The following is a 12520-nucleotide window of genomic DNA, read 5'->3' on the forward strand; positions in this document are numbered from 1 at the left end:
CCCACCACCCAGGGAAGAGGAGGACAGCTTCTGGGGGCTCCAGAATAGGCGCGGCCGCTTCTGCCGCTAAGGCTAATGGCTTTGCTCCACACAACGGGGGAAGCGACTGAACCCAGGGGGAGGGCAGGAGCACACGGCTTTTTCTGAAAATACTTTTAATGCTCGGGGCTCTTGTGGGTGGTGTGCTGAGCGGTTATCCTCTGTGCAGCCGGGGAGGGGGTGGCGTCAGCCTTTTCGAACTCGCAGCGGGGACGGCTGGGCACCAGGCGCACAACCCCATCCTCGGTGTCGCTGTCGACCAGCACGTGCCCGTCTCGGCTGTTGATCAACACCGCCGCACGCAGCGCCGACTTGACAGCGGTCTCCACCCAGCCGTGCGGGTAGGCCGTGTGCTCACCCGCGAAGTAGATGCGGCCGTAGGGGACCGCCCAGTCGAAGTCCGGCCCCTCTTCCTGGTCCTCACGCCAGAGCAGCGGCGGCTGCACCACGAAGCCGCCCTGGCTGTGCGGGTCCTCGGCCCAGCGCTTGACGATGCCGCTGCCGTCCCACAGCCGGTACACAGTGGGCCCGTGCAGCGCCGCCACGTCGTCGAGCGCCACGCGCATCGCGTCTTCCGGCCTCAGGCCGGCGAACGAGGCCGCCGCGTCCGACCACGTGTACGAGGCTAGCAGCAGCGCGCCCTCGCCCGGCGGCGGGTAGAATATCACGCGCGACGGGCGGGCGGTGCTCGAGTGGCCGCCCTCGATGTGCTCGTCGTGCCAGAAGGGCCGGCGGAAGCTCAGGAACACCTTGGTGGCCGCAACGTAGTGCAGCGCGCGCAGCGCCTCCTGCCGCCTGCGCGACAGCGGCGGCGAGAAGGTAATGCGCTGCAGCGCCGGCCCGCTCGCCGTCAGCAGCACCACGTCGGCGGTCATGGCCTTCAGACTCCGGGCCCTGCGCGAGCTGGCGATGTGCACGCGCACATCGTGCGTCCCCTGCGTTATCGCCACGACGGGCGCGTGCAGCAGCACCGGCCCGGACAGCGAGCTCAGCAGCGCGCGCGGCAGCAGGTCCCAGCCGCCCACGATGCGGCTGTACCTGCGGGCGGGGCGGGAGCGTGATGCCGGAGCTCGGGCACTGCCCTCCTCGCCGGCTCCTCCCCGCGGGCCCCATCCCGGCGCACTCCCGGTCCGGGTTCTAGTTTTCGCCTGCCGGGTCCCTTCTTGCCCCGCCCCTTCTCGCAGGCCCCGCCCACTCCCTTGCCGGCCCCGTCACCTGCCGGCCCCTCGCTGACCCCGCCCACCCGTCTACCCCGGCCCTCGCCAGTCCCCGACGTCCCCCGAGGACCAGGGAGCAGAGAAGTGTCTGACCCGGGCACCGCCCCTCTTCTCCTCTGGGCCGCGCCTTTCTCCGGGAACCTTTCCTACCCAGTTCCGCCCGAGGACCCGGGATGAGGAGGCCCGTGTGGCCAGACACGGGAGCCCCTTCTCATCTTCCCATCAGCCCGGCCTCACCCAACGCCGACGGCCCCGCCCACCCCGTTACGCGAGCGCCGGGGCCCTCGTCGGCCCCGCCCCTGCCAGCTGGCCCCGCCCCTCACCGGAGCCGGTCGCTGAGGCAGCTGTGGGCCCTTAGGGCCTCGGCGAAGCTGAGATAGAAGAAGCCGTCCTTGGACATCACGTCTCCCAGGAGCCTCACGGCGGGCTGGCTCAGGTTCCCCTCCCCGACGAGGTATTCCTGCAGGACGGGCGCACGCCCGGGTCAGGACCCAAGCCGGCTGCACCTCCGGCTCTGTCCCCACCCCCACGGGGGTCCCTCCCAGGCTGAGCCACTTGGTTCCGTGACATGACCGTGAGCTTAGTACGGTTCTCTGAAGCTTGGCGATCCAGTGCCCCCTTTTGTGACAGATGACGGAAGCAAGCCCAGGGAGGGAGCCGTGTGCTGCCCTGGGGTGAGGCAGGGGGTCCACGGCAGGCCTGGAGTCCAGGATTTCCGCCTTCTGACTCCAGGGCTACTGTCCCACGGGCACCCTCCTTGTTCAGGTTTCTCAGCGACGCTGAGACCCCCACTCACCAGGAGCGTGTGCCTTTCAAACTTCTTCATTGCCTTTCTGCAGCCCAGTGTCTTGAGATCTTTGAGGGCCTGTGGTGGAACAAGAGGACAACGCTGAGCTCCAGGGGCAGGACTGCAGAGGCCAGACTTGGAGTGCAAAGCTGGGGTCTCTCCCTGCACCTGCCCATGGCCAGCCATTTGCCACTCTTGTTCAAGCCGCCAGGCCTTTGCCCATGCTGTGCCCTTGGCCTTGCCCTCCACTGCAATTCACTGTCGCCACTCTGTAAAGTCTCCCCAAGTCGTTACGGCCCCTCCTGCCCCAGCCTCAGCCCACCCTGACAGTGTCACGCTCATCCCCATTGGGCATGGTTTGGTCTGCATCTGTCCTAGCCTGTGAGTCAATGCTGTATCCTGCTGGTGCTTAGTGATTGTCACCCGGATCCCTGTGGGCACAGACAGAACTGGTTCTTCCCCCGCCCAAAGCCCTGCCGTGGCTCCCCAGTGCCTGGAGCCGCAGAGTCGCACCCTCAGCCAGCCCCTCGGTCACCATCTCTTAGGGAAGCTCCAGTTCGGCAGCCCTATGTGCAGTGCCCAGCACCTCCCGCCCCCATCTGCACTGGTTCCCCTGCTTCATCTCTGCCTGAAACACAAGTAGCCACCCTTTACCGTGCTAGTCAAGTCCCTTCCCTTCCTGACAGCCCCGTCTCACTTTAGCCCTCTTCGCTGTCCACCTGGCTTCTCCCTTGAGATCAGGGAACTCGCCAAAGGATGTGCCCCTTCACTCACTCACTCATCATTCACCTCGAGTCTCCCTAGGCTCCCTGAACTGGACGGTGCCAGGGCACAGAAATGGCCTGGACTTGGTGCCCACCCTTGTCCCAGAGGGGAGATAAACAATTAGGAGCTCCCAGAGGAGGTCAAGGCCTGCTCTTCCCTGAGGGCACCAAGGAAGGCTTCCTGGAGGAGGGGACGTTGGAGCTGGTTCTTGGGGGATGAGCAGGGTTCTCTGGGAGAGAAAGGGAAAAGGCCTTTCAGGCAGGGCGGGAAGCAAGAGCAAGCAAGGGCGTGGGTGCAGGATGGTGCAGGAGCACAGTGGGTATGAAGGAGTACGGAGCTGGGGTGTTAAGGCCACCATGAGGGCTTTGAGGGGTAACAAAAATTTCTTGGAGGAGAGAAGATGAGGCTGGGGGTGTGAGAGAGACCAGACCATTCAGGGCTTGAACCTGAGGCTAAGGTGCTGGGGAGCCATAGGGGGCTGTGAGCAGGGGAGGAGCAGGGTGAAGGTCCAGGGTAAAGGATGAAACCTGAGCTGGAGCAGGGGCTCTGGGGACCGAGAGGTGGGAACAGTGCAAGCGATCAGCGGACAGGAAGGATGGGGCAGGGAGGCACTGATGGTGGAAGGGAGAGGGAGGGAGCTAGGATGGCACCTGGGGGTCTGTCTGCCTGTGACTGGGGTGGGGGTGATGGGGCCATTATGAGAGGGGAGAACGTGGGAATATGAGTGAGGTTAGGGAACGATGCTGAGCTCACTGGGAGCTGGCGGGTCCCGGGGTACGGCCAGGGTGGGCACAGACAGAAGGCTGGGTCTCCAGAGATGGATGGGGAAGACATCAGCCTGCAGGTCAAAGTTTACGCCAAAGATGTAGAAGGTGAGGCTGTCCGGAGTGTGTGTGTGTGTGTGTGTGTGTAGGGGATCAGAGACCAAAGGCTGATGGAGCTCTGGGGATGAGCAGCATTTATGGGAAACCACAGATGGAAGAGCCAGCGACGGGAGACTGCAGATGGGAGGAATGAGAGAGACAAGCAGCCAGGCACGGAGGAGGCTGGGCAGAGGGCAGAGCGCAGAGGGGAGTGGGGGACGGCTGCCTACCCGGTTGAGAGCCATCTGGTAGATTTCTTCGGGCGAGTGGCCCTTCTCCCTGGGGCGCAGTTTGTAGCCCAGCTTCTCAGGCATCTTCTCCACCACGTAGTTCCGCAGCTTCAGGTTGTTCACTTCTATCCACGTGTTCTCATCATACTGAGTGAATTTGGTCAGGTTGAGCCCCAGGCTCTTGCAGAGCTCGTGGAGGATCCTGAAGGAGCCGGAGAGGCCCGTGAGGATCAGGCAGGGCGTGTGTGTCGGTGTGTGTGTGTGGAGGGGGGGTCAAGGCCCCTCTCCGGGGGCTTGGGGATGGGCATGAGGCTGCAGTGGGGCTAGAGTTGGGGTCATGGGTGCTGGGGCCTGGGATGAAATGGGAACAAGGCTCAAGGCTGGAAGGCTGAAGGTGTAGCGGTTTGGGATTGTGTTTGGAGTGGGAGCTGGCTTTCACTGGGGCTGAAGTGGGACTGGGGACAGAGTCTGGGTTGGGTGGGGGCTTGTCATGGGGAAGGGACAGGATTGGGGTCTGGCGCTCTGGCTGGACGTGGTGGGGCTGGAGCTGGGAGATCTTGAAGGTAGATCAGGACAGAGGGGGAGGTGGAGTCTTGACGCAACTTGATTGGGGTTTTGGGTTTGGGGTCAGAGTTGAAGTTCAGCCTGGCACTGGAGTGGGGATGGAGTTGGGGATCTGGCTGAGTCTGAGCATAGCCATGGGACTGGGGGTGGCCTCGGTGCCCGCCTGGCTGCCTGGTCAGGCCTCACCTATGCGAGCTGGGCATGCGCATGGCTCCCAGCTCCCCAATCCAGCCCGTCTTCCGGTCCCGGTAGGTGAAGATGCGGCCCCCGATCCTGTTGTCTGCCTCCAGGATGGTGACCTGGGGGATGGGGGGGGACAGCAAGTAGGGCCCTTCAGCTCCTCCCACTGACCCCCCCCACCCCCACCCAGCCTCCCATCCCCACGGCAGCAGAGACCTCAACTAGAGAAGGACCCCCTTCTTTATGGACAAGTGAGAGGAGCTGAACAAATGTCATAGCAAACACTTAAAATATGACACTCTCCAGACTGCAGCAGGAAGACGGCAAGTCATATTGCAAAGGGACTTCCCAGCCCGGAAAGTGGGGAGATTTCTTGCAGGCACAGAGGTCCTGGCCCAGCCCATTCTCATTTTTGGATTTCAGTGACAGAGGCAGTGGTTAGACCTCAGGGGGCACTTCTCCTTGAGTGGAATTTCCATCTCCACCAACACAAATTCCCCCCAGGAGGTTGGAGGACATTCAGAGGGAATTCCCTCAGGAATGAGAGAGAGCAGGACAGGGAAATCAAAGGCCTCTCAGCCTCCCTCTGGGTTTCACTCCCCAGACCAAGCAGCAAAGCACATCTCTTCTCCCCACTTGCTACCAGCCCCTTAACCGGGATGTAGCCAGGCCCCTATACCCAGGACTCCCAGCCTGCTGCAGGAAACTCAAGGTAGATGACAAGCGGCACTTCTCACCTTGTGTCCCGCATCACTGAGCACCTTGGCAGCTACCAGCCCAGCTGCACCAGCACCAACCACAATCACCCTCTGAGGCTTCGAGGTCCGATTGAGCCCCAAGGTCACAACCTTGAGCAGCACCTCGTAGTCAGGATCATGCATACATTTTTCAAAGGGATCCTCGCTGTGGGAAGCCTTCCAATCCAGGGAGGCCACCAGGCTGAGGAAGATGGAGACCAGGACGAGGAGGTACCGGGCTGGAGGGAGGAGGGACGGGGTCAGTGGGCAGGTCAGTAGGTACGTGTGGGGAGAAAATTGGGCTCCGTACCCCCTGTCCCCGTGGCCCCTTGCTTACTTACCTAATGAGGCCATAACTCTTGGTGGGAGATGGTGTCTAGTTTGGAGGGGAGGCAAGGGTCACTGTGACAGGGGCCTGGCCGCGCCTACGGCCTCATCCCTCCATCTATCCCATCTAGCTGTCTCCTGTTCTGTGCTCACCTAGCTGCCCTTCGGTACCCCTCCCTGCACTCCTTTCTCTTCTCTCTTCCCCTCTCCTCTGCCCTCCCTGTCCCCAAGTGTCTGTTTCTGAGGGTCCCAGTCTCTGCAGCCTCCTCTCTACCTTGGCTCTCCGTGGACAGCAGCAGCACCTCTGTCCTCTGTCGCTCCCACTGGTCTGCCCCGTCCCCCTTCGCCTGTCCTTAAACCAGCTGAGCCCCGCCCTCCCCTCCGTCTGGGAAATCTGTGGCGGGGAAATGAAACTACTCTCCTGGGTTGTAGGGTCAGGTGCTCAGAGTTTAGCTGAGGCTGGAGAGGGTGGGTGGTGGGGAAGGGGGGCTGAGAGGAAACGAATCAGTCTATTTTCTTCCTTTTGCCCCAAATAGTTCTGGGGCGGTTAGAAGACCGGAAATAAATGCTCAGGTAACCATGCTAAGGGGGCCTGGTCTCGGGGTCCCTGTGTCTGCCCTTGGGGTTGCATGTTCCCTGTGACGGCCTCCGAGTCCTCCTCTGTGTCAGCTGTCGCTGTGCCCTGAAGGGCCCTTGCTGGCTCCACTGCCCTCCCTCACGGCTGCTCTGAGCCTCAGTCTCTGAGGCCAGCCTGCCGCGGTCCTGAGCCCGGTGCCTGCCTCCATGGTTCTGGTCTGCAGCTGTCAAGTGGGGGCCATTAAAATGTGGGGAGGATAAGGCACTGAGTCCAGGTCAGGCCCTGTGAACAAGCACCTGGGTCAATACTACAACTTGCTCCTTAGGAAATGCCCGCTGCTACCACCATGGGGGGTACCGGGAGGGGCTCAAGGAGTGACCCCCTGCTCCCCAGCCCTGCACAAGGAGCAGCCCTGGATGTGTGCTCATCCATCCCATCCCTGCACTGAGATGCTCAGCTGTGGTGCTCGGCTCAGGCTAGGGTGCCGGGGGCACCTCAGCCAAAAGGCCGCAGGAGCCTCTGCCTCTTTGCCTCTGGCCTTAGCCCTCACCACCCCTATATGTGGGGTGCTTTTTTCCTGAGGTCAGGCAGTGAGAAGAACAAGATGACCGGGCTCTCCAATGAGTCTCTCCACTTGTGGCAGCAAGGGTCCCTCGGCTTTGGGGGCTCTAGCCAAGGGCACATGTGGTAGGTCCCCTGAAGTGGGTGGAGGTAGAAGACACAACTTCGGAGATTTTTCCTGGGGCAGGGGCAGAGGGCACCAGGCAGCTGGTGAGGAGTAAGGCCAGAAGCAGCAGATCCTCTGCAGCAACAAGATGGGAAAATCCGAAAGTGTACATCAAAGAGGGATGTGGTTTGATGGAGGATGGGGGGCGGGAGGGGAGCATGAGTCAGAAAACATGATGCGGGGGCCTGGGAGGAGCAGCCAAGAAGGAAACAATCCGCTGGACAGAGCCTTGAGCCTCGAGACCGAATGCCAAGAAAGCGAAGGGCACAAGTCAGCACAAACGGCAGAGACTGCCGTCCCCACGGTGAGGACCCACTAAGGTGGTCCTGGCTCAGTGCTTTGCGCTCACTGTGGGCCTCACAGCGTTGCACTTGGCAGAGGAGGGATCTGAGAGATGGAGAGGGAGCAGGCAGGGGAAGACCCCAGGACTTGCCCAAGGCCTCCGAGTGGGAAGGCCTTTCCCGGCCGCCCCTGCCTGCTTCCTTCCCGGTGACGCGGGGCATCTGAGCACCACCATGCTTGACTCTACTCACAGTAGCTGCACGAGCTCATGGCATGATCGCGCCTCTAACCCCAGGGACCTTGTTGGAGGGGAACCCGGCCCGCCGAGGGCAAGGCTCATGCCCCGGGTCCCACAATGGGGAATGACAGAGCCGGGGGTCCTGCTGGCCCCCGGCGAGAGGCCCATCTGCTCTACTTCCTCAAGGCAATGTCGGCACGGAGAAAGCGAGCAGCCATACCATGGAAACAGAAAGGGGTGGAGGCAGCAGAGCCATGAACTCCTGCACTTGTCTAGGCAAGAGTGTTGGTCCCCAAAACAGCTTGGGGGGCCCTGCTGGGGTCCCTGAGCCGACCCCGCTCGTTTCTCTCCCACACAGGATTTCTGTTCAAAGCCTCCTGGCTCCGGGCACACCCCTGGCTCGCCTCCTGGACTCTAAGTGAAATGCCAACTTCATGGGGCGCCTGGGTGGCTCAGTCGTTAAGCGTCTGCCTTCGGCTCAGGTCATGATCCCAGGGTCCTGGGATCGAGCCCCGCATCGGGCTCCCTGCTTGGCGGGAAGCCTGCTTCTCCCTCTCCCACTCCCCCTGCTTGTGTTCTCTCTCTCGCTGTCTCTCTCTGTCAAAATAGATAAATCTTAAAAAAAAAAAAAAAATTTATAAAAAAAAAAAGAAATGCCAACTTCAAGGCGTCAGCAGGGCAGGGAAAGGGAGGGAGAGGAACCCAACTCATGAGGCGACCCAGGGTTGGGAGCCAAGAGCGCCTGAGAGTAGGGATCCTGTTAGGGCAGGGCTCCCTATGAAATGCCTACGGGTGCTATTTACTACCACGTCCCAGATACTTCATACATTTTACTTCATTTACTCCAGTAAGGATTCTGACAAGGTGGGCTTAGCTGTGCCCTTTTTACAGTGGAGAAAACTGAGGTCCAGAGAGGTCACCAGCTGAGAAGCGGCAGCACCTGGGTTGGATCCCAGCAGCCTGGCTCCAGGCCCATGTTCTGAAACGCTTGTTCGTCAGCAGCAAGCTCGGGCTCGTGAACTAGGGAGGGGGCCAGGCCAGGGTCTGTCTGCCTCATCACCGTTGACATCTGGGGCCATCTTTGTGGGGGTCATCCTGTGCGTTGTAGGATGTTGAACAACCTCACTGGCCTTTACCCACTAGATGCCAGTAGCACTTGTCCCTCGAGCTGTGACCACCACAAATGTCTCCAGACACTGTCAATCATTCCCAGGGGAAGGGGAGGCAAAATCGCCCTAAGAACCACCGGGCTAAGCTCAGGTTGATGTTTAATGGAAGTTCCACAAGCAGCCAGCTATGGTCCAGGACAGAGACCTGGGTACAGCTGGCAGGACAAGAAATACTGGGGGCCACACAGTTGTGCGGGGGACAGGGCTCGAGCTTTACCATATTATTCTCTCTGAGGCAGTTCAAAGACTGTGAGTGGTCGCTACTAAAACTTTCACCAAGTGTCTGAGGGGGTAAGGCCTGCCCAGGGGATGCCCAGGGCCCCAGGTGGAAGTCAGGGGTCCAGACCTGGATCAGGGAGAGGCTCAGAGAGCAGAGGACAGACTTACCTGAGGCCCTTAATCTATGGCCTGACTCCCGGACAGAGTCCCCCTTCCCGCAGAGCCCTCCTGCCCCTCCTTCCCCTTTCCAGAACCCCTGGGCCCCATTGGGGGGCACTCACAGCATGGCTGGCTCTGGGGGGCTCTCTCAGCGCCCATGGCCTTTCTGGTTAGCCCGGGACAGAAGTCATCGTCGGGCGTGTACGGAAACGGGGTCAATGGTAGTAGCTTTGTCCTGATTCCCGTTAGACCAAAGGTGCCAGGGTCCTGGTGAAGTCAGAGCAATTGGGAGGCTGTGGAGGGCAGGTCCTCCCTGCTCAAAAGCTTTTTATTATGCAAATTTCAAACATACATAAAAACAGAGAGACTGGGATGATGAACCCAAGTGCATCCATCGCCTCCTAGCCCATCTTGTTTCATTTACATTTTCTCCCTCCCCCACTGCATTATTTTACAGCAAATCCCAGACATCTTGTTATTTTGTAGGTAAATACTTTAGGATGTTTCTCTAAAACAGAGGTCTACAAACATTTTCTGTAAATATTTGGGGCTTTGGGGGCCACACTGTCTCCATCTTGCCTACTCAACTCTGCCCTCCAAGTAGCCACAACATGTATAATGAATTGGCGTGGCTGTGTTCCAATAAAACTTTATTTACAAAAACAGGAAGTGGGACTGTAGTTTGCCAACCAACTGCTTTAAAAAAGATTAGTACTTGCTTTAAAAAAAAAAAACAAAACCTACAATACCATTATTGCATTTAAAAATGGCATTAGGGGGGCGCCTGGGTGGCTCAGTCGGTTAAGCGACTGCCTTCGGCTCAGGTCATGATCCCGGGGTCCTGGGATCGAGTCCCACATCGGGCTCCTGGCTCAGCGGGGAGCCTGCTTCTCCCTCTGACCCTCTCCTCTCTCGTGCTGTTTCTCTCTCGCTCGCTAATAAATAAATAAATAAAATCTTAAAAAAAATAAAAATAAAAATGGCATTAAATCAAAGTCCAATTTCGCTGTCTCAAAAAAATTGTTTTTTCAAGTAGGCTCCACACCCAGCATGGAGCACAGAGCGAGGCTTGAACTCAAGACCCTGAAATCAGACCTGAGCTGAGATCAAGAGTTGGGACACTTAACCGACTGAGCCGCCAGGTGCCCCCCCCCCAATTTTTTTGGCAGTTGGTTTGAATCAAAATTCAAATAGGAGCCCACTTTGCATTTGAGTGATACTGAGGGTCTTTGTTAGTGTTACTTTCAAGTCCCTGGATTTGGGGTCTGTGTCCTCAGAACCGAGGGGTTTAATGGGACCCCACAGCACCAGGCTGGGCCCGAGCCTGGCAAAGCAGTACACCAGGTCTGGTTTCTGCCGTGGGGAAACCTGTGGAGGTCACGGGGTTGAACCAGGATGGTGCCTGGACGTGAGGTGCGTGCCTAGGTGAGTCACTGCTGTTTGAAGTGATTTGTGCCACTGTGTGAGGTCTGTGGGACAGGCATGGGGCCGTGTGGGACAGAGAAGCCTGGCTGGGGGCTGGCTTCTGAGGCTGAGGGCGTTTGTTCCCTGGGAAGTTCTGCAGAAAGCCCTTGCCCTGAGAGTCTGAGGGCGGACTTTTCAAGCACCCAAGTAATTTCAAGGTTGACTGAAAACTTGGCAGCAGTGGTGTGCTGGGCTGGCTCCTGGCAGTGAATAAGAGCTGACCGATTTTTAAGATCTTTGGTTTTGTTTTGCACGCCATTCTTTAAAAAATTATACTTATGATTAATCTTACTAAAAATGAATTTAAGTACTCAAAACTCATCATTTCCCAATCATTTGATTACATTTTACTACTATGTATACTCTTGAGGTGAACCAATTGTATCTATAGGTGTCAATTTCCCAAATTCCCGTCCAGTGACTTCACATCCCTGGCTTGCAATCAGCCGTGGTGGGAGTCTTTACACCACGGACATTGGCATTTGCTACCCATCAGGGCTTTCCCCTACCCCGGAGAGCCGACTCTTACATTCACCAGCACACCACTGCTTGGGAATCATTCATTTCAACCTCCCCCAGGATATGAAGGGTGCTGTGGCTCTGGGAATCTCTAGCTGTTTGAAACATCTGATCCTTCTGATGCCAAGCTGTGCCTGACAGGCAGAGACATATCCTGGGGAAGTGGCTGGGCCATAGAGAGAGTCATGAGGGTTTCCTTGAGGTCGGAAAAAAAAGCCATAACCATACATCTAATTGCCACTCTTATCCCTGAACTGGGAGAAGAAATGCATAACAGCTTACTGAGAGATTCGCCTTTAAAAGCCTCTGATTCCAAATTTAGTCACCACATTTGCTGTCTTCATACTACTTAATGAAGAGGAACTTAAGTAGAGGCCGTTTGTCGGGACTGGCAAAGAAGCGCATCTGCGTTTTCTTCCTGGAAAGGGAAACTGCAGTTACAACACAGCCATCATCTGCAGGGTGGCACCCCGTCAGCTGCTGGTCCTGTGGCAATCCCGGGGACCCCTCCCTGGTGCTCCCAGGAAGCCTGGTGGGGCCATATTCCCCATGGTGCGAGAGCACCGGGACCATCGTCCTGATTTATGATTGTGTTTTCCAAAGTGGGGTGCCCATGGTCCCTTGGGGCATGGGAATAAGTGAACTCAGTATTTTCACTTAAAATCTTTTTTTTTTTTTTTTTAGATTTTTATTTATTTATTCATGAGAGACAGAGAGAGAGAGAGAAGCAGGCTCCCAAGGAGCAGGGAGCCCGATGCGGGACTCGATCCCAGGACCCTGGGATCATGACCTGAGCCGAAGGCAGACGCTTAACCATCTGAGCCACCCAGGCGCCCAGTATTTTCATTTAAAGAAGTACCTATGTGAAAGCAATTAAGCGTTACTAATGTTCACTATGCAAAACAGGTCAATTAGATACATTGGAAATGCAAGCTCAAGAAAAATTCTTGTAGCACGATTGCATGGCCCCTTCCAGCAACTTGGGTGGGCAGAAACACAGTTCCATTTTAGTGACCCCAGTGCCAGAACAGGATCTGGTATATAGAAGGTGCTCCCAAACTAGATGTCAATGAATCAATGTGGGTAAGATACAAATGACTTCCCACTTTCTAGGGGGGCTTGAGGCTGCTCCATCTGGGTCGGATGTGGGTCATGCAGTTAGTCAAGGCTCTGACTGCACAAAGGGCCACTGCCCAGGGGGCGGAGCTTTCAGAGAGAATCAAGTGGGTCAATGTGGGGTCTCCCCCTCCTCTATTCGGTTCCCTTCCCTCTCCCGTGGCTTCTGCTTGGACAGGACACTTGTTCTCGGAAGCCAAAGATGGTCCAGGGAAATGACTTATGACTGGAACTTTGGGTAACTGGACCATACGTCTCCGGGAATGAGCTCTGGGCATTCCTTGGCAAAACCACGGCTTCGGGAGGCAGAGGCTGAAGGGGCAGACTCTCCACCCCGAAGC

General features: G+C 57.8%; 1 protein-coding gene across 1 annotated transcript; it reads right to left on the minus strand.

The window, feature by feature from the left end:
- Positions 1 to 146: 146 nt before the first annotated feature.
- On the minus strand, positions 147 to 11476 carry IL4I1 (interleukin 4 induced 1). The gene is made up of 8 exons (XM_034987005.1): positions 11346 to 11476; positions 9203 to 9347; positions 5383 to 5621; positions 4652 to 4764; positions 3902 to 4103; positions 2053 to 2121; positions 1580 to 1716; positions 147 to 1077 (listed from the first exon to the last, which is right to left on the minus strand). Exons 2-8 carry the CDS (start codon positions 9237 to 9239, stop codon positions 156 to 158), a joined length of 1719 nt encoding a protein of 572 aa, XP_034842896.1. The 5' UTR covers positions 9240 to 9347; positions 11346 to 11476; the 3' UTR covers positions 147 to 155.
- Between the last annotated feature and the right edge of the window lie 1044 nt (positions 11477 to 12520).

Source organism: Mirounga leonina, unplaced genomic scaffold, assembly GCF_011800145.1.
Source record: "Mirounga leonina isolate KUSES-001 unplaced genomic scaffold, KU_Mleo_1.0 Mir_376, whole genome shotgun sequence".
In the NCBI taxonomy this organism is placed as follows: Eukaryota; Metazoa; Chordata; class Mammalia; order Carnivora; family Phocidae; genus Mirounga; species Mirounga leonina.